The sequence below is a fragment of the Papio anubis genome, chromosome 20, assembly GCF_008728515.1.
Source record: "Papio anubis isolate 15944 chromosome 20, Panubis1.0, whole genome shotgun sequence".
Classification (NCBI taxonomy): Eukaryota; Metazoa; Chordata; class Mammalia; order Primates; family Cercopithecidae; genus Papio; species Papio anubis.
Window position 1 is genome coordinate 45085034 of NC_044995.1, and position 24320 is coordinate 45109353.

General features: G+C 55.2%; 2 protein-coding genes across 5 annotated transcripts; one reads left to right on the top strand and one right to left on the bottom strand.

Moving 5' to 3' along the window:
* Positions 1-2741: 2741 nt before the first annotated feature.
* On the top strand, positions 2742-18946 carry DENND1C (DENN domain containing 1C). Of its 4 annotated transcripts, none has more exons than XM_003914756.5 (23): positions 2742-2871; positions 4383-4447; positions 4532-4575; positions 4716-4765; positions 5709-5828; positions 5916-5985; positions 7166-7246; positions 7341-7406; positions 7497-7550; positions 7664-7774; positions 8952-9052; positions 9138-9183; positions 9304-9405; positions 9490-9615; positions 12258-12362; positions 14358-14448; positions 14546-14586; positions 15490-15561; positions 16197-16241; positions 17201-17308; positions 17510-17577; positions 17715-17922; positions 18039-18946. In XM_003914756.5, exons 1-23 carry the CDS (start codon positions 2855-2857, stop codon positions 18651-18653), a joined length of 2406 nt encoding a protein of 801 aa, XP_003914805.3. In that variant the 5' UTR covers positions 2742-2854; the 3' UTR covers positions 18654-18946. The 4 variants fall into 4 exon arrangements, 3 of the variants coding, with proteins under 3 accessions (XP_003914805.3, XP_009191560.3, XP_021786270.2); XM_009193296.4 differs by having other exon boundaries at positions 2761-3422; XM_021930578.2 differs by lacking the exon at positions 4383-4447 and having other exon boundaries at positions 2767-2871.
* On the bottom strand, positions 18913-22247 carry CRB3 (crumbs cell polarity complex component 3). Its single transcript, XM_021930580.1, has 5 exons — positions 21783-22247; positions 21363-21538; positions 20531-20613; positions 19546-19689; positions 18913-19204 (listed from the first exon to the last, which is right to left on the bottom strand). The coding sequence occupies exons 2-5, from the start codon at positions 21442-21444 to the stop codon at positions 19133-19135; spliced, it is 381 nt and encodes a 126-aa protein (XP_021786272.1). The 5' UTR covers positions 21445-21538; positions 21783-22247; the 3' UTR covers positions 18913-19132.
* Positions 22248-24320: the final 2073 nt, after the last annotated feature.

Here is a 24320-nt window from a genome sequence, read left to right on the forward strand (position 1 = left end):
ATGGCATGATCTCGGCTCACTGCCACCTCCACCTCCCAGGTTCAAGCGATTCTCCCACCTCAACCTCCCGAGTAGCTGTGATTATAGGCATGCGCCACCACACCTGGATAATTTCTGTATTTTTAGTAGAGACGGGGTTTCACTATGTTGGCCAGACTGGTCTTGAACTGCTGGCCTCAGGTGATCCACCCACCTCAGCCTCCCAAAGTGTTGGGATTACAGGCGTGAGCCGCTGCACCTGGCCTGCACCCGGATATTTTTTAGATTTTTTTGTAGAGACGGGATCTTGATATATTGCCCAGGCTGGTCTTGAACTTCTGACCTCAAGCCTCAGCCTCGCTAAGTGCCAGGATTACAGGCGTGAGCCACCATGCCAGGAAAAGTAAAGGATTTTAAGATAAGAGGATTATGGCAAATTATTTGGGTGGGTCCAATATAATCACAAGGGTCTTTATAAGAGGGAGACAGAGGATCAGAGTCAGAGAAGAAGTGAGGACAAAAGCAGAGTCCCAGCAAGTGAGAGAGATTTGAAGATTAATGCTACTGACTCGGCCAGGTACTGTAGCTCACACCCGTAATCCCAGGACTTTGGGAGGCTGAAGCACGAAGATCACTTGAGGCCAGGAGTTTGAGACCACCCTAGGCAACATAGCAAGACTCTGTCTCTATGAAAATTGTTCTAAGAAGTTAGCTGGGTGTGATGGCACGTTGCTGTAGTCCTAGCTCCCTGGAAGGCTGGGATGGGAGGATAACATGAGCCCAGGAGCTCCAGATGACAGTGAGCTATGATCGCACCACTGCACTCCAGCCAGGGCAACAGATGGAGACCCTGTCTCTAAAAAAAAAAATAAAAAATAAAAATAAAAAAGCTAGGTGCCGTGGCTCACACCTGAAACCCCAGCACTTCGGGAGGCTGAGGTGGGTGGACCACCTCAGATCAGGAGTTCCAGACCAGCCTGGCCACGTGGTGAAACTCTGTCTCTACTAAAAATACAAAAATAAGCTGGACATAGTGATGGGTGCCTATAATCTCAGCTACTAGGGAGGCTGAGGCAGGAGAATCGCTTGAACCAGGGAGGTGGAGGTTGCAGTGAGCCAAGATCATGCCATTGCACTGCAGCCTGGGCAACAAGAGCGAAACTCCGTCTCACAAAACAACAACAAAATTAACCATGTGTGGTGGCTGTGTCTATAATCCTAGTTGCTCAAGAGGCTGAGGTGGGAGGCTCACTTGAGCTAAGGAGTTAGAAGTTGCATTGAGCTATAATGATACCACTGCTCTCCAGTCTAGGAGACAGAGAGAGGGAGACCCTATCTCTTAAAATAATAATTAAAAATAAAAAATAAAAACAGGCTGGGCACAGTAGCTCACACTTGTAATCCCATTCACTTTGGAAGACTGAGGCCAGGGGATTGCTGGAGGCCAGAAGTTCAAGACCAGACCAGGAAATAAAGCGAAACCCCATCTCTACAGAAAAATGGTTTTTTTTCTTTCGAGGTAGAGTCTCGCTCTGTCGCCCAGGCTGGAGTGCAGTGGCACAATCTCGGCTCACTGCAAGCTCCGCCTCCCGGGTTCATGCCATTCTCCTAACTCAGCCTCCAGAGCAGCTGGGACTACAGGTGCCCGCCACCACACCCGGCTAATTTTTTGTATTTTTAGTAGAGACAGGGTTTCTTTTTTGAGGCAGTGCCTCTGTCGCCCAGGCTGGAGTGCAGTGGCGGGGATCTCCAGCTCACTGCAAGCTCCGCCTCCCGAGGAGTTCGCCATTCTCCTGCCTCAGCCTCCCGAGTAGCTGGGACTACAGAGGCCCGCCCGCGTCGCCCGGCTAGTTTTTTGTGATTTTTAGTAGGGAGCGGGGTTTCACCATGTTAGCCCAGGATGGTCTCGATCTCCCGACCTCGTGATCAGCCCGTCTGCGGCCTCCCAAAGTGCTGGGATTGCGGGCGGGTTTCACCGTGTTAGCCAGGATGGTCTCGCTCTCCTGACCTCAGGTGATCTGCCCGCCTCGGCCTCCCAAAGTGCTGGGATTATAGGTGTGAGCCACCGCACCCGGCCTTACTCCTGAGTAAGCTGGGACTACAGGTATGTGCCACCACACCCAGCTATAATTTTTGTAGTTTTTGGTTGACACGGAGTTTCGCCATGTTTCCCAGTCTGGTCTCGAACTCCTGAGCTCAAGTGATCCTCCCACCTCAGCCTCTCAAAGTGCTGGGATTATAGACATGAGCCACTGTGCCCGGCCTGGGACCATGATCCAGCTATAGGACTCCCTGTCTCTCCATGTCTGTCATCTCTGGCTGTTCTGGACTCGGTCTGTCTGTACTGGTAACTTCCTCAGTGTGTAACTGTCCGTGTCTGTCTGTCCTTGTGCCTGTACTTTGTGCTCTTTGTCCCCGTCCCTGGTACCCCCACCATCCACTTTACAGGTGGCTCCCTCTGGTGGTCCACCAGTGACCATCCAGGCCAAATGGACCAAGGAAAAAAGAGTTAAGAGACGGGGAGGCATTTTATTAATAGACAGATTTTGAATCTTGGCTGCTGCGGAGCGGGGAAGGAGAGACGAGGGCCGAGGCACGATACGGGGGACCAGACACAGTCCAGCCTGGCGGGGACGGACCTGGGGGTCTGCCTTCCCAGGCTGACTACTTATTGCCTACCCATCCCCAACATAATTAGCAGGCAGGATGCCTGGGTTTCTCACAGGGGGTGGGGGCAGGGCCTCTGTCCGGGGACGTCACCCGTTAAACTTCCTCTCTCAGCCACACAGGAAGCTGAGCCGGCTTGGGGCCCAGCAAACACAGGCCCCCAGGACCCCTGGGGAGAGGGCCCCGCTGGGCTGGCCCTGCAGGGACCATGGAATCCAGAGCTGAGTAAGAGTCTCCCCATCCCTCATTCTCTGGTACAAGATTCCCAGGCCAGGCCTGAGCCGGCGCAGAGGGGAGCTGGGGCTGGAGCAGGCCAGGGAGGTGCAGTGACCTGGAGGGGCAGGTGGCTGGAATCAGATACTCCGCGGGCCTCCGCTATGACCTCCACTCTGGGACGGGCCACTCTCGGTCCCCTCCTGTCTCTCTCTCTATATTCAGCTCCTGTGATTATGTCTGTAGCTCTGTGGATGCATGTACCCCTCTGAGCTTTGTCCTTGGTATGTCTGAGTGATGGCTTCAGGGGGGTCCCACGGGGGGCGATCAGGGCAGAGGGGAGGCTGGGTGTTCGTATGAGTGGGTGATCGTGTGTGACTTGTGTCAGCATGAGGGTGAAGTGCTGGGGTGCCCCATGGCAGAGACTGTGTGTGCAACTGGGCAGGACAGTGTGTCTGTAGCTGATCTCCCTCCAGATCTCCTGTCTCTCTCCTTGAGCCCAAGGCTGCATCTTCTGCTTGATATGGGGGCAGAGGAGGAAAGCAGAGAATGCAGGGCTTACAGTAAGTACCTAGGTATCCTGCCCTCCTTCCTCTGATGAGACATGTGGGATCAGCCACCAGGGTTCTATGGGGTCTGTCACACAGAGACACACAGACAGCCCACAAGGATCCCACGCAGTTACCCAGCGACATTCATAGCTGTACAGGAAAATATAGACGTCATTCACTTGCTCGGGCACACACACTCACATCTATACAAGAAAATACAGATGTCGTGGCTAGATGCAGTGGCTCATGCCTGTAATCCCAGCACTTTGGGAGGTCAAGGTGGGCAGATCGCCTGAGGTCAGGAGTTCGAGACCAGCCTGGCCAACATGGTGAAACCCTGTCTCTACTAAAAATACAAAAATTAGCTGAGCATAATGGTAGGCACCTGTAATCCCAGCTACAGGGAGGCTGAGGCAGGAGAATCGCTTGAACCTCCTGGGTGGGGCGGAGGTTGCAGTGAGCCAAGATTGTGCCACTGCACCCCAGTCTGGGTGACAAGAGCAAAACTCCATCTCAAAAAAATTAGATAGATAGATAGATAGATAGATAGATAGATAGATAGATAGATGTCATTCACTTAGCTTTAGACTGCACAGGCTGTCCTTTATATCCATGCAGTCCCACCCCACAGATATAGGGGACAGTCTCGTCTTTTCAGGCAGACAGCAGACAGGATCACACACACACTCACTGCCTGCTCACACAAGCCACGCACTCAGTCACACACAATCACACACAGCCACACGCACACAGCCACACTTTCTCACTCCATCCCGTACTTGTGTGCACCATTAACACTGCTGCACACACAGCCTCACACAACCACACACTCACAGCCACAGAGCCCTAGAGTCATGCACATGCCGATGCACCTTGTGGCACAGGCACACACAACCATGCTTGTGTGCAAAGTGGCAGACACAACCACACATGCCTAGAAGCAAGTCTCTGGATCCCTTCTGCATCCCACAGGGGGGGCTCCCCGGCCGTGTTTGATTGGTTCTTCGAAGCGGCCTGCCCCGCCTCCCTGCAGGAGGGTGAGTTGGGAGCCTGGGAGTGAGGGAGTGGGAGGGGAGGGTGGGCCTGGGTCACTGAACTTAGAGGCCTGCTCTCTTCTACAGATCCCCCCATCCTGCGGCAGTTCCCTCCAGACTTCAGGGACCAGGTATTCAAGCTGGCTCCTTGCTCCCCCAGGGCCAGGGCAGGTCCCCCAGGGGGAGGGGACTCTGTTTCTTGGACCTGGAGCCTAGGGAGGCGGTGCCCAACCTCAGTGGCCAAGCAGTCTGCACTTTTCTTCATCTCCAGGAAGCTATGCAGATGGTGCCTAAATTCTGCTTCCCTTTTGATGTGGAAAGGTACGAAAGGGCGGGGAGATCCAAGGACTCAGGGACTCAGATCTCTCAGGGGCCCCAAGGACTCAACACCTAGAGACTCAGACATCTGGAAACCCATACACTCGAGGACCCTGAGACTCAAAGGCTCAGGCACTCAGGAGCCCTGAGAACTAGGGACCTATATGCATTAGCATCCAGGGATTCAGACACTCAGGGACCCAGAGATCCAGGTACTCAGGAACCCAGGGACCCAGGGACTCAAGAACCTAGGAATCCAGGGACCCAGGAGCTCAGGGACTCAGGAACAGAGATTCAGGGACTCAGGGACCCAGGGACCCAGGGACTCAGGGACACACAGATTCAGGGACTCAGGAACCCAGGGACCCAGAGACTCAGGGACTCGGGGACTCGGGGACTCAAGGATTCAGGGACTTAGGGACACAGGGACCCAGAGACTCAGGGACTCAAGGACTTAAGGATTCAGGGACTCAGGGACTCAGGGACACAGGGATTAAGGGATCCAAGGACTCAGGAACCCAAAGACTCAGAAACTCAGGGACCCAGGGACTCAGGAACCCAGGGACTCAGGGACCTAAGGACCCAGGGACTCAGGGATCCAGGGACCCAGAGATCCAGAAACCCAGAGATCCAGGGACTCAGGGACTCAGGAACCCAGGGACCTAGGGACTCAAGGACCCAGGGACTCAGGGACCCAGAGATCCAGGGACCAAGAAGCTCCAGGGACCTAGAGATTCAGGGACCCAGGGACTCAGGGACTCAGGGACCCAGAGATCCAGGGACCTAGGGACCCAGAGATCCAGGGACCCAGAGATTCAGGGACCCAGGGATTCTGAGACCCAGGGACCCAGGCTTGCAGGGATCCTGACAACTAGAGACTCATATACTCAGGATCCCAGGAACAGCTGGGATGTCCAGGTCTCTCTAACAGCCCTTCCCACTCCAGGGAGCCCCCCAGCCCCGTCGTGCAGCATTTCACCTTCGCCCTCACAGACCTTGCCGGCAACCGCAGATTTGGTTTCTGCCGCCTGCGGGCGGGTACCCAGAGCTGTCTCTGCATCCTCAGGTGCGGGATATGGGGGTTGGATGCGGGGGGGATGGGAAAGGCCGAGGCCTAGGGACACTTCGTGGAACCTGTCTCCTCTATCCACAGCCACTTGCCCTGGTTCGAGGTGTTTTACAAGCTACTGAACACAGTGGGAGACCTCCTAGCTCAGGACCAGGTGAGATCAGCCCCTCTCTCACTCCTGTGGGAGTCCCAGCCACCACCCCCCAACCTCCCAACCCCTCCCTTTCAGATCTCCCAGGCCTGGCTGGGCACACTGTGTCACACCTGTAGTCCCAGCATTTTGGGAGGCTGGGGTGGGAGAATTGCTTGAGCCCAGGAGTTTGAGACCAGCTGGGCAACATAGTGAGAACCCTGCCTCTACAAAATCTTTTAAAAAATTGACCGAGTTCGGTGGCTCACACCTGTAATCCCAGCACTTTGGGAGGAAGAGGTGAGCAGATAACCTGAGGTCAGGAGTTCGAGACCGGCCTGACCAAGACGGTGAAACCCCGTCTCTACTAAAAATACAAAAAAAAAAAAATTAGCCGGGTGTGGTAGCACATGCCCGTATTCCCAGCTGCTTGTAGACTGAGGCAGGAGAATAGCTTGAACCCGGGAGGCAGAAGTTGCAGTGAGCCGAGATCACGCCATTGCACTCCAGCTTGGGCAACAAGAGCGAAACTCCGTCTCAAAAAAAAAAAAAAAAAAGAAAAAAGAAAAATTAGCCAGACGTGGTGGTGCACACCTGTGGTCCCAGCTACTCAGGAGAGCAAGGTGGGAGGATCGCCTGAGCCCAGGAGTTCGAAGTTATGGTGAGCTATGATCACAGCACTGCACTCCAGCCTGAGACACAGAGCAAGACCCTGGCCCACCAGCCAGGCTAATTTTTTTTTTTTTTTTTTTTTTTGTACTTTTAATAGAGACGTGGTTTCACCATGTTGGCCAGGCTGGTCACGGGCTCCTGGCCTCAGGTGATCCGCACGCCTCAGCCTCCCAAAGGGCTGGGATTACAGGCGTGAGCCACCACGCCCGGCCTACAAGAAAACATTTAAATTTAAAAATTTTAAAAGCCAGACGCGGTGGCTCACGCCTGTAATTGTAGCCCTTTGGGAGGCCGAAGCAGGAGGATCCCTTGAGCCCAGGAGTTCAAGACCAGCCTGGGCTGGTCTCTATTAGACCTTGTCTCTATTATTATTATTATTAAATTGCTTTTAAAGAAATTTAAAAAAAAAAACCTCCCAGGCCTGACCTGAGCCCTTGGCTCCTCCCAGACCACTCAAGCTTACTCAGAGCCCTCGGAATCCCCAATCCCCACATCTGGCTCAGCCACCCCCGCCCCTCCACGTCCCACCCAGGTCTCCGAGGCAGAGGAACTTCTTCAAAATCTGTTTCAGCAGTCCCTGTCTGGGCCCCAGGCCTCAGTGGGGCTGGAGCTGGTAAGTAGCTCCCATTCCCTGGGCGCTGGACCTTAGGTGGATGGGAAGGCTGCGCCCCAGCCCTGATGACCACAGAATCGTGCCTCTTCCCCAGGGCAGCGGAGTGACCGTCTCCAGCGGGCAGGATATCCTGCCCCCTACCCCGGGAAATAGCAAGCCGGTGAGCGGGGCTCGGGGACCCTGGAAGGTCGGGGGTCCAGGTGAGGCCAGCCTCCTGACTGATTGATCCCCCTGCCAATACCCCCACCAGCTGTCCTGCTTCGTGGCCCCGGACTCTGGCCGCCTGCCATCCATCCCTGAGAACGTGAGTGGGGACCCGGGAGGGGTCTCTGGGGATGGGAACAGGTCCCGAAACCCGGACCGGGGATGCAAGATCCAGGGGCCAGTCCACGCCCAGCGCACCTCTCTGATCCTCAGAGGAACCTAACGGAGCTGGTGGTGGCCGTGACTGACGAGAACATCGTGGCGCTGTTCGCGGCGCTCCTGGCGGAGAGAAGAGTCCTGCTCACCGCTAGCAAACTCAGCACAGTGAGGCGGGGCCCGCCGGGCCGGGGTGGGAGCAGGGTCTGGCTCCGCCCCTGGGGGGCGGGACAACGGGGCTGATTCCTGGCTCTAACCCGACTGCGCGAGACCTGAGGGCGAAGCCCTGGCCCCGCCCCTTCGAAGGTCTTGGAGAGTTGAATTCTGGCCCCGCCCTCGTGGGAGGAGGCTGCGTTCAGCTTCTCCTTTTTGGGAGTACTGCGCTGAGGCTCCACCTACTATGGGCCACAACAGGTCTGGCTCCACCCCTCCGGACCCTCAGGTACACTGAGAACTAGGGACCTATACACATGGGGACCCAGGGACCCTGGGACCCAGGGACCTAGGAACACAGGGACTCAGATAACAACTAGAGACCCATACTGCCAGGGACCCCGAGACCCAGGGTCAAAGGCAGAGGCGGAGACTGGCTCCGCCCCCAGGGGCGGGGCCGAATGATTGCATTCCAGCTCCACCTCTTTGGGTGGGGTTAGGTCGTGGCTCCACCCCTAGGGGCGGGACAAGGGCGGGCTACATCATAGCTCCACCTATTTCGGGGTGGAGTGCGTGGAGGCTCAGTCCTTGCTCCACCTGTATGCGCGAAGACTCAGGGGTGTTGCCTATTAACTGCGCCCCTTAGAGAGAGGGATCAGGACGGGATGAGTCCTGGCTTCACCTGCTTAAAGCACTGTTAAGTGGCCAAATTCCTGGTCTCCACGTGATTTCTTTTTTTTTTTTTTTTTTTTGAGACGGAGTCTCGCTCTGTCACCCAGGCTGGAGTGCAGTGGCCGGATCTCAGCTCACTGCAAGCTCCGCCTCCCGGGTTCACGCCATTCTCCTGCCTCAGCCTCCCGAGTAGCTGGGACTACAGGCGCCCGCCACCTCGCCCGGCTAGTTTTTTGTATTTTTTAGTAGAGACGGGGTTTCACCGGGTTAGCCAGGATGGTCTCGATCTGCTGACCTTGTGATCCGCCCGTCTCGGCCTCCCAAAGTGCTGGGATTACAGGCTTGAGCCACCGCGCCCGGCCTTCCACGTGATTTCTAAAGGGGTTCGAGTTGTCACTCATTACCCAGCAGTGGATGGGAAGGGGGAACAGGAGACTGGGGACGTGGGAAATGCAGCTGGAAGAGACCCCCGCGCTAGAGGGTCCAGGCCATGACTTCACGCCCCGCCATCGCCCCCCAGCTGACCTCGTGCGTCCACGCGTCCTGCGCGCTCCTGTACCCCATGCGCTGGGAGCACGTGCTGATCCCCACGCTGCCCCCACACCTGCTGGACTACTGCTGGTGAGCGAGGGAAGCTGGGAGGGGCCGGGCCTGGGGGCAGGCCCTGGAGGCGGTGCCTGCATGACCCCGTCCCCTCGGTCCGCAGCGCGCCCATGCCCTACCTCATTGGAGTGCACGCCAGTCTCGCCGAGGTGAGCGCGTATCCACCCAGACGGCGGGGATGTGAGGGTTCCCCCTCCCTCTACATCCCCAGATGCCCTCCTCTGCCAAGGACTCTCGGACTCTGAGCGGCCGGCCCCGCTTTTCCGCAGAGAGTACGAGAAAAAGCTCTGGAGGACGTCGTGGTGCTGAACGTCGACGCCAATACTTTGGAGACAACATTTAACGATGTGCAGGCGCTGCCTCCAGACGTGGTCAGTGTCGCCCCTCCCACCTTCCTGCCCCGGGAGGCGAGGGCCCCACACCTGCCCACTCAGGGCCACTCCCTTGTGCTTCAGGTGTCCCTGCTGAGGCTCCGACTCAGGAAGGTCGCCCTGGCTCCCGGGGAAGGGGTGTCCCGTCTCTTCCTCAAAGCCCAGGCCCTGCTCTTCGGAGGGTACCGCGATGCACTCGTCTGCAGCCCGGTGAGCAGTGGGGCCGTTGCGGGAGAGATCTCGTGGGTTCCTGAATGAATAGTAATATAATGATAGGTCCGGTAGATGGCCGGATGCAGTGGCTCACGCCTGTAATCCCAACACTTTGGGAGGCCGAGATGGGAGAATTGCTTGAGCCCAGAAGTTCAAGACCAGCCTGAGCAACACAGTGAGACCCCCCCCATCTGTTGTTTGTTTGTTTGTTTGTTTGTTTTTGAGACGGAGTTTCACTCTGTCGCCCAGGCTGGAGTGCAGTGGCATGATCTCGGCTCATTGCAACCTCCACCTCTGGGGTTCAAGCGATTCTCCCGCCTCAGACTCCCCAATAACTGGGACTACAGGTGCGCACCACCACGCCCAGCTAATTTTTGAAATTTTAGTAAAAACGGAGTTTCTCCATGTTGGCCAGGCTGGTCTCGAACTCCTGACCTCAGGTGATCTGCCCACATCGGGCTCCCAAAGTTCTGGAATTACAGGTGTGAACCACCATGCCCGGCCACCATCTCTATTTTTTTAATTAAAAAAATAATGAGGCCGGGCGCAGTGGCTCAAGCCTGTAATCCCAGCACTTTGGGAGGCCGAGACGGGCGGATCACGAGGTCAGGAGACTGAGACCATCCTGGCTAACACGGTGAAACCCCGTCTCTACTAAAAAAAAAAAAAATACAAAAAACTACCCGGGCGTGGTGGCGGGGGCCTGTAGTCCCAGATACTCGGGAGGCTGAGGCAGAAGAATGGCGTAAACCCGGGAGGGGGAGCTTGCAGTGAGCTGAGATCTGGCCACTGCACTCCAGCCTGGGCGACAGAGCGAGACTCCGTCTCAAAAAAAAATAAAAAATAAAATAATAATAATAATAATAATGATAGATAGCATTAATGGAGTGCTTACTTTGTGCCTCTGTTTGCCCCTCTGTAAAATGGGACCCCGATAGTACCACCCAAAAGGATATTAGAATCAGTGAATCAGCATCTTCCCAGCACTTTGAATCGTACCTGGCATACAGCAAGCACTCAATAAATGCTAGCTCCTACTGCTGCTATTATCTCATTTAATGCTCATGACATTTTGAGATGGATACTGCAATAGTCCCATTTTCCATATGAGGAAACCAAGGCTTTGGAGAAGTCCCATAGTGGGTGAATGTTGAAGCCAGGGCCTCGATCTCTGAAGCGCCCTCCCCTGTTTTGCACAACCAAGCTATAAAATCGCTGGGGCGGGGCAGGGGGTCCAGTATCACTTGAGCATCTGACGTTCTTGTCATCGCTGCATCCCAAATCTGCACACAGACCACCCACTTCCTCTGTCTCCGCCCTGGCCTGGACCCTGTCGTTGTTTGCCTAAAATTAATGCACTGATCTCTCCCCTGGGACTCCTCCACAAGCAGCCTTCTTCTTTCTTTCTTTTCTTTTTGAGACAGAGTCTTGCTCTCTTGCCCAGGCTGGAGTGCAGTGGCACAATCTCAGCTCACTGCAACCTCCGCCTCCCAGGTTCAAGCAATTCTCCTGCCTCAGCCTCCCGAATAGCTGAGATTACAGGCATGCGCCACCACGCTGGCTAATTTTTGTATTTTTAGTACAGATGGGGTTTCACCACGTTAGCCAGGCTGGTCTCAAACTCCAGACCTCAGGTGACCCACCCACCTTGTCCTCCCAGAGTGCTGGAATTACAGGTGTGATCCACTGCGCCCGGCCCCCTGCAAGCAGGTTTCTGCTTTATCTCCCAGAGTCTGTCCTCCCCGCAGTGACCAGAGGTCACCTGTGAACACCTGAGTCAGATCATTTCCCTCCCCTGCGCACAGCCCTGCAGGTCTTCCACCTTACTCAAGATAAACACTTAAATCAGCTGGGTGGGTGACTCACCCTGTAATCCCTGCACTTTGAGAGGCCAAGGTGGGTGGATTGCTTGAGCCCAGGAGTTCGGACCAGCGTGGGAAACATAGTGAGACCCTGTCTCTACAAAAACTGCAAAAATTAGCCAGGCATAGTGGCGTGCACCTGTAGTCCCAGCGACTTGAGAGGCTGAGATGGGAGGATCGCTTGAGCTCAGGAGGTAGAGGTTGCAGTGAACCAAGATCACACCACTGCACTCCAGCGTGGGTGACAGAGTGAGACCCTGACTCAAAAAAAGAAATGAAAAAAAATAAAAAATAAAAAATAGGGCCGGGCGCGGTGGCTCACACCTGTAATCTCAGCACTTTGGGAGGCTGAGGCGGGTGGATCATGAGGTCTAGAGATCGAGACCATCCTGGCCAACATGGTGAAACCCCATCTCGACTAAAAATACAAAAATTAGCTGGGAGTGGTGGCACGTGCCTGTAGTCCCAGCTACTCAGGAGGCTGAGGCAGGAGAATCGCTTGAACCCTGGAGGCGGAGGTTGCAGTGAGCTGAGATTGCACCACTGCATCCCAGCCAGGCGAGAGAGTGAGACTCTGTCTCAAAAAACAAAAACAAACAAACAAAACAAACAACAACAACAACAAAACAGCTTAAGTCCTCCCTGCCATCCACGAGGCCCCACACAGGGTCAGACACACAGCAGGTGCCTAATCAATGTTTGCTACCTAAATATATAGTAGAACGAGAGAGGGCCAGGAACACCCCAGGGAGCTCAGAACTCCAACGCTTCTTCCAGGGCCAGCCAGTGACCTTCAGTGAGGAAGCCTTCTTGGCCCAGAAGCCTGGGGCACCTCTGCAGGCCTTCCACCGGCGGGCTGTACACCTGCAGCTGTTCAAACAGGTATGCCAGAGCCCTGAGGGTCCAGCTGGGGCTGGAGGTGGACTGCTGAGACCCCGAGGGCTTGTCTGAACTGGCAGGGTTGAGGGCAGACTCCTGGGTCCCTGAGGGTATCGCTGTAGACGGTCCAGCAGGATCCCCTACTCCAGGGTTCCCAAGTGGGGAAGGACTGAACTCCTGGATTCCTAAAGATGGGAGCCCCCGGCCGGGCACGGTGGCTCATGCCTGTAATCCCAGCACTTTGGGAGGCCAAGGCAGGCGGATCACAAGGTCAGGAGTTCGAGACCAGCCTGACCAACATGGTGAAACCCTGTCTCTACTAAAGATTAAAAAATTAGCTGGGTGTGATGGGGGTGCACCTGTAATTCCAGCTCAGGAGGCTGAGGCAGGAGAATCACATGAACCCAGGAAGCAGAGGTTGCAGTGAGCCGAGATCATGCCACTGCACTCCAGCCTGGATGACAGAGCGAGACTCTGTCTCAAATAAAACAAAACAAAACAAAAACATGGGAGCCCCCAACTCCTGGGTTCCTGGAGGACAAAACCTACTCCTAGGTCCCTGAGAGAAATCAGGGTGGAACCAAATTCCCAGGTCCCTAAGCGGGTATCTTTCTGGGACTGGGGTGGTGGCCTGAGCTGGACTCCAGAGGGGACAGGCCTGACTGTGAAATCCCAGGATTTCCTGAGTCCTAGGGATATGGGGGGAGGGGTGGCAGGTGGGACTGGACTTCTAGGCCCCTGGGAGAAGGTAGCTTGGACCACAAGATCCCTAAACATGGGGTCAACCTACTCTTGGCTCACTGAGAGTGGGTGGGTAGGTCTAGAGGAGGCAGAAATCAATTTCTGAGTCCCTGAAAGGGGCGGGGCTTGGTCCCTGGGGACAGGTCCTGACTTAGGGAGAGAGGAGAAAGTGGGATCTCTGGTTCCTAAAGTGGGCTCTGGTCTGGGGGCAGTGGCTCACGCCTATAATCTCAGCACTTTGGGAGCCCAGGGCAGGCAGATCACCTGAGGTCAGGAGTTCAAAACCAGCCTGGCCAACATGGGGAAACCATGTCTCTACAAACAATATAAAAGTTAGCTGGGACCGGGTGCGGTGGCTCAAGCCTGTAATCCCAGCACTTTGGGAGGCCGAGACGGGCGGATCACGACACAGATCGACCATCCTGGCTAACACACGGTGAAACCTCGCCTCTATTAAGAAGCAAAAAACTGGCCGGGCTGTGGCCCGCCTGTAATCCCAGCACTTTGGGAGGCCGAGGCGGGTGGATCACGCAGGTCAGGAGATCGAGACCATCCTGGCTAATATGGTGAAACCCGCCTCTACTAAAAATACAAAAAATAGCCGGGTGAGGTGGCGGGCGCCTGTAGTCCCAGCTACCTGGAGGCTGAGGGGCGGAGAATGGCGGTCCCAGGAGGCTGGAGCTTGCAGTGAGCCGAGACCCCACTGCACTCCAGCCTGGCGCATACAGACTCACTCCAAAAAAAAAAAAAAAAAAAAAAGAAATACAAAAAACTAGCCGGGCGAGGTGGCGGGCTTGCAGTCCCAGCTACTCGGGAGGCTGGAGGCCGGAGAATGGCTGCAACTCCGGGAGGCTGGAGCTTGCAGTGAGCCATCCCGCCACTGCACTCCAGCCTGGTGATACAGTGAGACTCCGGCCTCCAAAAAAAAAAAAAAAAAAAAAAAAAAAAGCTAGCTGGGCATGGTGGTGCACCCCTGTAATCCCAGTTGGGAGGTTGAGGCAGGAGAATCACTTAAACCGGGAGGCAGAGCTTGCAGTGAGCTGAGATCTTGCCACTGCACTCCAGCCTGGGTGACAGAGTGAGACTTCATCTCAAAAAAAATAATAAAAAATAAAGTGGGCTCCAGTTTCCCAGGTGCTTGGGGATGGGCAGGTTGGAGGCCAGAGATGGCTTCTACATCTTGATAGCAGGGGGGCTGCTAAGTGCTGGCATTCAGATGTGTCTCCTGCTGCTTCTGATTTACTGTCCCCACCCCAGTTCATCGAAGCCCGACTGGAGAAGCTCAACAATGGGGAGGGCTTCTCGGATCAATTCGAGCAGGAGATCACCGGCTGCGGGGCCTCCTCAGGTGAGCCCTGAGTCCAGCCCCCAGGTCCCCCCCCACCCACCAGCACCCCCTGCCTCAGCCAGCCTTTGGTGACCACCACACTCTCTCCTTACCCCAGGGACCATTCGATCCTATCAGCTCTGGGCAGACAATCTAAAGGTAAGACCACCAAAACAATAGGCCTTGGCTTAGGCCTGTAAACCCAACACATTGGGAGGCGGAGACAGGATTGCTGAGACCAGAAGTTTGAGACCAGCCAGGACAACATGGCGAAACCCCATCTCTACTAAATTTAAAAAAAAAAAAAAATTAGCTAGGTGTGGCTGTAGTCCCAGCTACTCGGGAGGCTAAGGTGGAAGGATGGCTTGAGCCCCAGGAGGTGGAGGTTGTAGTTAGCCGAGATCGTGCCACTGCACTCCAGCCTGGGTGACAGAGCAAGACCCTGTCTCAAAAACCGCTTGTTGGCTGGGCACGGTGGCTCGCGCCTGTGATCCCAGCACTTTGGGAGGCCGAGGCAGGCGAATTGCCTGAGGTCAGGAGTTTGAGGCTGACGCAGGCAGATCACAAGGTCAGGAGATCGAGACCATCCTGGCCAACATAGTGAAATGCTATCTCTACTAAAATTACAAAAATTAGCCGGGCATGGTGGCAGGTGACTGTAGTCCCAGCTACTCGGGAAGCGGAGGCAGGAGAATCGCTTGAACCCGGGATGCGGAGGTTGCAGTGAGCCGAGATGGCACCACTGCACTCCAGCCTGGGTGACAGAGTGAGACTGCATTTCAGCAAAAACAAACAAACAAACAAACAAAACCTCTGTTCTTTGAGACTCCATCTCAAGAAACAAAAACAAACAAACAAAAAACACTTAAGTGTGTCTCCATGGATTAATTTAATTCCACAACAGTCAGCAGGTAGGGTCATGACTACGATCGTGTTCATTTATAGAGGTGAAAAAAATGGAGATTCAGAGAGGGAAAGGGGCTTGATCAGCATCACACAACCTGGGATGGGGAGGTGGGATCTGGCCCTAGCCCCTCCCTCTTGGTGTTCCCTCTCCTGCAGAAAGGCGGTGGTGCCCTCCTGCACTCAGTCAAGGCCAAGACCCAACCAGCAGTCAAGAACATGTACCGCTCGGTGAGGCTCAGCTGGACAGGCCACTCTCGCTGGGGTGACGAGGGGGAGGGGACAGAGGACACTTTGACCTCCCAAGGATGGAGTATTTTGACCCTGGCAGACACTTTAAACACAAATGATTTAATCAGAACTGAACCAGCAGTTAAACCCTTAACAGCTCTTCCCCCCTTTTATTTTTTTATTTACTATACTCATTTTTGTTGGAATCCTACCCCCCACCCCCCTGTAAAATTGACAGCCAAGATTCACCGGCAAACATTTCTTTGTCCTTGGATGCCACAATTCCAGGTTCTGCCTTTTTTCTCCCAAGCTCAGAAGTTTCCTGGGGCCAGTTCTTGCAGCTCAAAATTGTCCATGCGATGTTATTCTTCACAGCTTTGAGACAGGAACACCTTGCCCTGTTGCTTCGCCATTCCCCATTTTATTTGGGGATGCCTTCCTCCAGGAATACTAATTTTATATTAGTCAAAGGGGTGAAAGTTTGCATTGACTTCTTAGGTGGTGTATGGCGGGTGGTGAACATATTTGAGACACGCAGATGGCAAAATAAAGCTATCTTAGGGGACAGAAGGCTGAGCTCTCAAATGCCCAGGATCCCACCACCCTCGGGTAATTCTCTCTCCACTGCTTTATAGGCCAAGAGTGGCTTGAAGGGGGTGCAGAGCCTTCTAATGTATAAGGTAAGACCAACCAGCCGGGTGCAGTGGCTCACCCCTGTAATCCTGGCACTTTGGGAGGCCGAGGCAGGTGGACCACTTGAGTCTAGGAGTTTGAGACCAGCTTGGGTAATGTAGTGGGACCTTGTCTCTACAAAAAAAACATTTTAAAATTAGCTGAGTATGGATTGCTTGAGTCCAGAAGGCAGAGGTTGTAGTAAGCTGAGATAGCACCACTGCACACCAGACTGGGTGACAGAGAGAGACCCTGTCTCAAAAAAAAGAAGACTGTGGCTGGGCGCGGTGGCTCACTCCTGTAACCCCAGCACTTTGGGAGGCCAAGGAGGGCCGATCACTAGAGGTGAGGAGTTTGAGACCAGCCTGGCCAACATAGAGAAATCCTGTCTCTACTAAAAAAAAGATACAAAAATTAGCCAGCCGTGGTGGTGGGCACCTGTAATCCTAGCTACTTGGGAGGCTGAGGCACGAGTATTGCTGGAACCCAGGAGGTAGAGGGCAGTGAACTGGGATCGTGCCACTGCACTCCAGCCTGGGTGATAGAGGGAGACTCTGTCTCAAAAAAAAAAAAAAAAAGACGACGACAACTGGCTGGGCGCGGTGGCTCACGCCTGTAATCCCACCACTTTGGGAGGCCGAGGCAGGTGGATCACTTGAGATCAGCAGTTTGAGACCAGCCTGACCAACATGGTGAAACCCCATCTCTACTAAAAATACAGAATTAGCTGGGCATGGTGGCGTATGCCTGTAATTCCAGCTACTTGGGAAGCTGAGGCACGAGAATCGCTTGAACCCGGGAGGCAGAGGTTGCAGTGAGCCAAGATTGCACCATGCACTCCATCCTGGGCAACATGAGTGAAGCTTCATTTAAAAAAAAAAAAAAAAAGACTAACTAAAGACCAATGGTAGGGGGTGATGGAGAGACTTCGTGGCAGAGGTTCCCAGTTCATGCATTCTCTTCCTAGGATGGGGACTCTATCCTGCAGAGGGGGGGCTCTCTGAGGGCCCCAGCCCTTATCAGCCGCTCAGACCGCCTGCAGCAACGCCTCCCAATCACTCGGCACTTTGGACAGGTGAGAGCGCCCCCTCCCGCCATGCACACACCTGGAATTATCACTGAATCCTCCACCCATCCCAGTCCCCATCCAGACATCTCACCTCCTTCTTCAGCTTCCCTAATATGTGGCACCCACTTCACACTCACCCTCCTTTAGCAAGCCTCAGCCCCCTGATTCTGCAGTCTCCTGAGGTCCTATCACCCCCACCCTTTGCAGAACCGGCCCCTTCGCCCCAGCAGGAGACGCCGGCTGGAAGAGGGACCTTCCGAGCCCCCAGGGGTGGGGTAAGGCTAAAAGGGAACAGCGGTGTTGAAAGTGGGAGGCCAGGACTGATGGGGAAGAGGGTCCCCAAACTCCAGAGCAGCCTGACCAGGGCTGGGGGGTCTCGGGCAAATATCTGAGGCTGCCCATCCTCACCCAGGACACCCCCTCTGAGTCCTGAGGATGAGGGGTGCCCATGGGCAGAAGAAGCTCTGGACAGCAGCTTCTTAGGGTCTGGAGAAGAACTGGATTTGTTGAGCGAGATTCTGGACAGTCTTAGCGTGGGAGCCAAGAGTGCAGGCAGCCTGAGACCGAGCCAGAGTTTAGACTGCTGTCACAGAGGAGACCTGGACAGCTGCTTCAGCCTGGTGAGAGCCTTGCCCACTCCCCCAACCCCCCGCCCAAGTCTTCCCCTAATGGTCCACCCAACTTGCCAGCCCCTCTGCCATCTAAAAGCCACAACTTCCCTATCCATCCCACCTAGCCTAACATACCAAGATGGCAACCAGACGATCAGAAACTACCAGAGCCAGAGCCCCAGCCCCTGTCCCTGCCATCCCTGCAGAGCACCTCGTCTTTGGATGCCACCAGCTCTTCAAAGGACCCCAGGTCCCAGCTAATACCCTCAGAGTCCGACCAAGAAATCATCTGTCCATCCCAGTCCTCAACAGCTTCTGCAGACCCAAGCAGCCGAGGGGACCCCGGACCCTCTCCTCTCACAGAGCCCCTAATTCTTCATCTCGCCCCTTCCCACAAGGCAGCTGAAGATTCTAGAACCCAGGAAAACCCCGCTTCCTGGCTCTCCACTGTACCCACTGAGCCCAGCCCTCCAGAAAGCCCCCAAATTCTGGCCCCCACAAAGCCCAACTTTGATATAGCCTGGACGTCCCAGCCCCTTGGTCCTTCCTCAGACCCCAGTTCTCTGGAGGACCCCAGAGCCCAGTCTCCCAAGGCCCTGCTAGCAGAGCACGCTCACCTCCAGCCACTCGAGGAACCAGGAGCCCCGAATTCCCCTGCTACACCCACCAGCAACTGGCAAAAGCTCCAGCCCAGCAGCCGGCCCAGAGTCGCTGATCTTAAGAAGTGCTTTGAGGGTTAAGAATCAGGGGTCCAGGAGAGACCCCAGTCCCTCAGTAAAGCCACAGGAGCCCAAAGCTGGTTTTTTCCTGGTGAATTTCTCTGGTGCCCTCATTCTGCTCAGAAATCCATCCCACCCACCTCTGTCCCTCCAAGGGCAGCCTCTCTAACTGAGTCGTAGCGGGGAATTCCAGGAAGCCTCCTGGTCCTCTAGAATCCCGGCAACCTTACAATTCCTCTCGGCATTCGTCACTTCCATCTCAGCTAATGCTCCCACCAGCTCAAACACACCAATAAAGCTTTTATTACATCTTACTTCTAATTTTATATACATATATAAAAGTGAATAGCCCCATCCTCTCCTGACCTCAGGGGCAGAGTCTTGAAGTACCTTCTTCCCTGCTATTCTTAAGCACTGGGTGGATCTGACTGCCCAGAGAGGGCACTGCCTTTCCCCAAGGTCATACAGCAATGAAGGGAGACAGATGCAGGAGAGGGGACCTAGATGGGCAGGCAGCCCCGCACCGTCTCCTTGGAGTCCTGAGGGGCCCGGGCCTCGGTTGCATGGGAGAACTGAAAGAAAGGAGAAGGGGCTGTGGAGCCTGCAGGACACACAGAGAAAAGTTGGTTCCGCAAGCAGGGAGGTGGGTCCCGAGCCCCAGCACCCTGAGCTGCAGGCACAGCCAAGCAGAGGCAACATGCTGCACAGAGCCCACCAGGTGGGTGCCCCCAGCCTCTCCCCACAAGTCCTCCTGAGCCATCAGAGGCTGGTGTCTCGGTGGCAGCTGCAGTGTACAAGCCAGCACCCCGCAGTCCTGGGCAGTGTTGGTGACTGCAGCAGGCCCCAGCGTTCAGATGAGCCGCTCTTCCGGCGGCAACTTGAGGTTGGGGGTCGGTGGCACACGGGCACCCACCTGCTCCTCGCTGCTGGGCCGGTAGGTGCCCTCCGTCTGCCGCTTCTCCCGAAGCTTCCACACCAACAGTGCCAGCCCCACAGCCAGGAGCAAGATGGCCAGGATGGAGAAGACCACAATGATAGCAGTGATGGCCTCCTGAGACTTCAGAGAGGGGACAGGGGTGAATCACCTGAGCCTGGGTAGCCTGTCCACCTCCACCTGAATTGCACCCCCCTCATCAACCCCCAACCCACAACACACACACATATCTGCCACTTTTGGTGATCTGATCCCCACACTGGGGCTTCCTGGATCCCTACCTACCTTATCTGGGGTGCTAAGGCTCCCCACCACCTGCCATGTCTGGGACACCCCTCGCAAGCACCTGCCATGTCTGGGACTTGGGCTTTTTTTTTTTTTTGAGACAGAGTCTTGCTCTGTCACCCAGGCTAGAGTGCAGTGTCACGATCTCAGCTCCCTGCAACCTCCGCCTCCTAGGCTCAAGTGATTATCCCTGCCTCAGCCTCCCGAGTAGCTGGGATTACACACGTGTGCCACCCTGCCTGGCTAACTTTTTGTATTTTTAGTAGAGATGGGGTTTCACCATGTTGGCCAGGCTGGTCTCAAACTCCTGACCTCATGATCTGCCTGCCTCAGCCTCCCAAGGTGCTAGGATTACATATGTGAGCCACCGCACCCAGCCGGGACTCCTGCTTTCATCATGTCTACCAAGTCTGAGCTCCTTGCTTCCTCACCCACCTGAGAGGCATGTGGAGTTCCTGAGCCCCCACATCTGACAGCTACAGTGTTCCTGCCAACTCCCTCTAGGGTCTCCTAGTCTTCCTGGTCTAAGACTTCAGGTCTCTCCTACTTAGGGCTCTCCAAAGCCACCCTGACCTGCCACCTCTGGGGGAAGGGGGTGTCTAGTCCTCTCTACATGCTGTATGTGTGGCCCCTGGATAACATCCTTGCTGCCATCTTCCCACATATACCTCCAACTCACCAAGTTGCCATTGGAGCTGGAGCTGGTGGCTGACGGCACAACAGTGCTACTGTCATATGCAGGAGAGGTCAATCCTGTGGAGGCTGAAGGCAGAGACTAAATCAGTCTCCATCTTTCTCTCCCATCCCCGCCATGGGCACCTGCTTTGGTCATTCCCCCTCACCTCCCCCCAGCAAGTCCCAATTCAAACTCTGCCTTTCATTCGCACAGAGACAGTGGGCGCCTTGCAGGCAGGACCTGTCCCTCCAGTGTTTGCTCCTCCAGACGCCCCCCCCCACCCAGCCCAGCAGAGCCCAGTAGGGTGTCCGGAAGTCCAACCCTCCCCCACTCACCACCCGGCCCTGGGCCCTTAAGGATCTGGGCGGGCCTAGCTTTTCCCTGGAGTGTCTGACTCACACCTCCCCCCAGGCTCCCAAAACAAATCTAAGACTGAATGGCTGGGGTCTACACCTTCAGCCAACCGGGTCGACCGGGCTCGGCAGGCCTCCTCCCAGCTCCCAGTTCACCCAAAACACCTGCACTATGCCAGGACTCAGGTACACAGCCCTTACCTCCCACCAAGTCCTACTTAGGAGCCCCCACTACAACACACAATTCCACCTGGCTCAGGAACTCAGGTCTCCTAGACCACCTCCCAGGGTCCAAGGAAGAAACTAGAAATCTTAATCTCCCTGAGCCCTAACCCTGTAGACCCCTCCCCAAGGTATTTCTTGCCCGCTTCCCAATTCTTGACCCTCTCTGTGCCCCAGATACCCAGCGCTTCTAAGCCACGTCCCCAGCAGAGATCCAGGAATCCGGACCCCTCCCCCCAGAGCTCTCAGCTGGTACCTACTTTGCCCCCAGACTCGGCCCCAGCGGGCCAGCACGAAGGGCAGGCCCAGCACCAGGAGCAGCCCCAGCCTGGGGTTCGCCATGGGCTGGGTGGCGGGTTGGCAGCGCCGAGGAAGGGGCTTCTCGCGCGCGCCCCTCCTACCGCATCTCCGGCCAGGGGCACCTGCGACGGGGCACCTGGGGGCAGGAGAAGGAGAGAGGCCCGGGCATTGGGATCGGGGTCTGGACCCGGGCGCAGGCCCACAGGAGAAACAACTGGCGCCAGGGCACCCATGAGTCCCGCCCCGCCCCAGCCGCCAGAGGTCAGCGATTAAAGATTAACTCCTGGGAGCGCGTTCCTGGGCTGGGGAAAGGAAGGCGACGGGACGGGTAGGGTGGACGGGCGAGGGCGCAGGCCTAGCGGTGCGTCCTGCTTTCCTACCTGGCCCGGGCGTCTTTGACCTAGCTCAGGTTCCTGGTCCGTGCCCCTCCCTCGAACCCTCGGTCCGTCGGTCGGTCTTTGGGTCTGATCCCACCGGCTCCGCCCGCTCACGTGACCCGGAAAGTTTAGTCACTCACCTGGGAGGAGAGCGCACTTCCGGCTTGTGCACCTGAGCCTCGATAAGAGGGCGGAGCCAAGAGGGGGGCGGGGCCGCGCTGCGGGCGCACCTGTAACGGGACCCTCACACCTGCATTGCGAGCCATGTGTAGGAGTGCACAGGTGTGGAGACGCACGGGGTATGTATGTACCCGTGCACGAGGCACTCCTGCCTAGGGCAGACTTGGATGGGGAGCGCTCAATGAGAAAAAACACCCGCCCAGGCGCAATGGCTCACGCCTGTAATCCCAACACTTTGAGAGGCTGAGGCAAGAGGATCGCTTGATGCCAGGAGTCTGAGACCAGCCTGGGCAACACAGCGAGGCCTGATTCTCTACCAAAAAAAAAAAGAAGAAGAAGAAGAAGAAGAAAATAAGCCCGGGGCTCTGGCGTGATCCTGTAATCCCAGAGCTTTGAAAGACCAAAGCAAGAGAATCACTTGAGGCCAGGAGATCGAGATCCGCCTGGCCCACAGAGGGAGCCCCATCTTTACAAAACAATAAGAAAATTAGCCGGATGTGATGGCACCCACCTGTAGTCCCAGCTACTTGGGAGGCTGAGGTGGGAGGATGGATTGAGCCCAGGAGTGGAGGTTACAGTGAGTGAGCTATGATTGTACCACTGTACTCCAGCCTGGGTGACAAAGTGAGACCCTGTCTCTAAAAAAATTTTTTAAAGATAAAACACCTGTACGGTTAACACCTGTGTGGAATCAAACCTGTACAGGCATTCACATATAAGAACACACAGAAAACATCTGGCCAGGTGCGGCGGCTCATGCCTGTAATCCCAGCACTTTGGGACGTCTAGGCGGGAGGATCACCTAACGTCAGGAGGTCAAGACCAGATCAGCTTGGCCAACATGGTGAAACTCTTGGCTTTACTAAAAATACAAAAATTAGCTGGGTGTGGTGGCAGGCACCAGTAATCTCAGCTACTCGGGGGCTGAGGCAGGAGAATTGCTTGAACTCAGGAGACAAAGGTTGCAGTGAGCCGAGACTGGGCCATTGCACTCCACCCTGGGCAACAAGAGTGAAATTCCATCCCATAAAAAGAAAAAAAAAATCTGCATTGAATCACAGGTATATGAAATATAACCAAGGCCGGGCATGGTGGCCCATGCCTGTAATCCTAGCACTTTGGGAGGCCGAGGCAGGTGGATCACGACGTCATGAGTTCAAGACCAGCCTGGCCGAGATGGTGAAATCCCTGGCCCTACTAAAACGAATACAAAAATTAGCTGGCGTAGTGGTGGGCACCTGTAATCCTAGCTACTTGGGAGGCTGAGGCAGGAGAATCGCTTGAACCCTGGAGGCGGAGGTTGCAGTGAGCCGAGGTTATGCCACTGCACTCTAGCCTGGGTGACAGAGCAAGACTGTCAAAAAAAAAAAGGGCCGGGCGCCGTGCCTCGCCTGTAATCCCACTTTGGGAGGCCGGTGGGTGGATCACAGGTCAGAGGACGAGACCATCCTGGCCACGGCAAAACCCCCGGCCTCTGCTAAGAAATACAAAAAACTAGGCTGGACGAGGGGTATGGGATGCCTGTAGTCCCAGCTACCTGGGAGGCTGAGGCCGAGAGCCCGCGCCTGAACCCGGAGGCGGAGCTTGCAGGAGCTGAGGATCCGCCACTGGGACACCCAGCCTACAGGAAAGCCTGGACTCCGGCCCCCAAAAAAAAAAAAAAAAAAAAAAAAAAAGAGAAAAGAAAAGAAATATGACCAAATGGATACATACCACCAGGGTGGACAATATCTCCACAGAACACGCCTGCATTATCATCACAAACAGCTAAGGCACTCTGATGTGGAATAGACCTGTTTTAGGAACACATCTGCAGGCTCACCTATGAAATGTACAGCACTTGTATTGGGAAATTACTGGGGTGTCAGTGTCTTGTAAATATCTGTATGAGACACACCTGCATTTACATAGAGCTATATGGGACTTGGTTATATGGACACATACCCAGATGGGTGTATACTTAACTGAAACACACCTATGGGGCGGGAGACTGTAGAATGCATTCATGGGTGGAGGGAAACCTGTTCAGAAACATACGTGTGAGGTAAGGGAAAGCACCTTATAGGAGGAACACCTGTATGGGATCGAGCTCAAGTGAGGGGAAGAACTTGGAACTTCTGCATGGGGCACACTCACATTGACGCACATCTGTGGGTAAAACCATCAGGGCAGGGGCTCACATATACTGAGGCCCACCTGTCAAGGATGTATCTGTGAGAAAACACCTATTTGGGGGCACTTGCACGGAAAAAAACCTCTGTATCACTCCATGCTGTATGGCACCTGCAAGGAACAACTGTGAATAAAAACCTCTGCTAGGGGCGTCTCTTAGAAGAGACTCATTTGTCTGGGGCACACCTG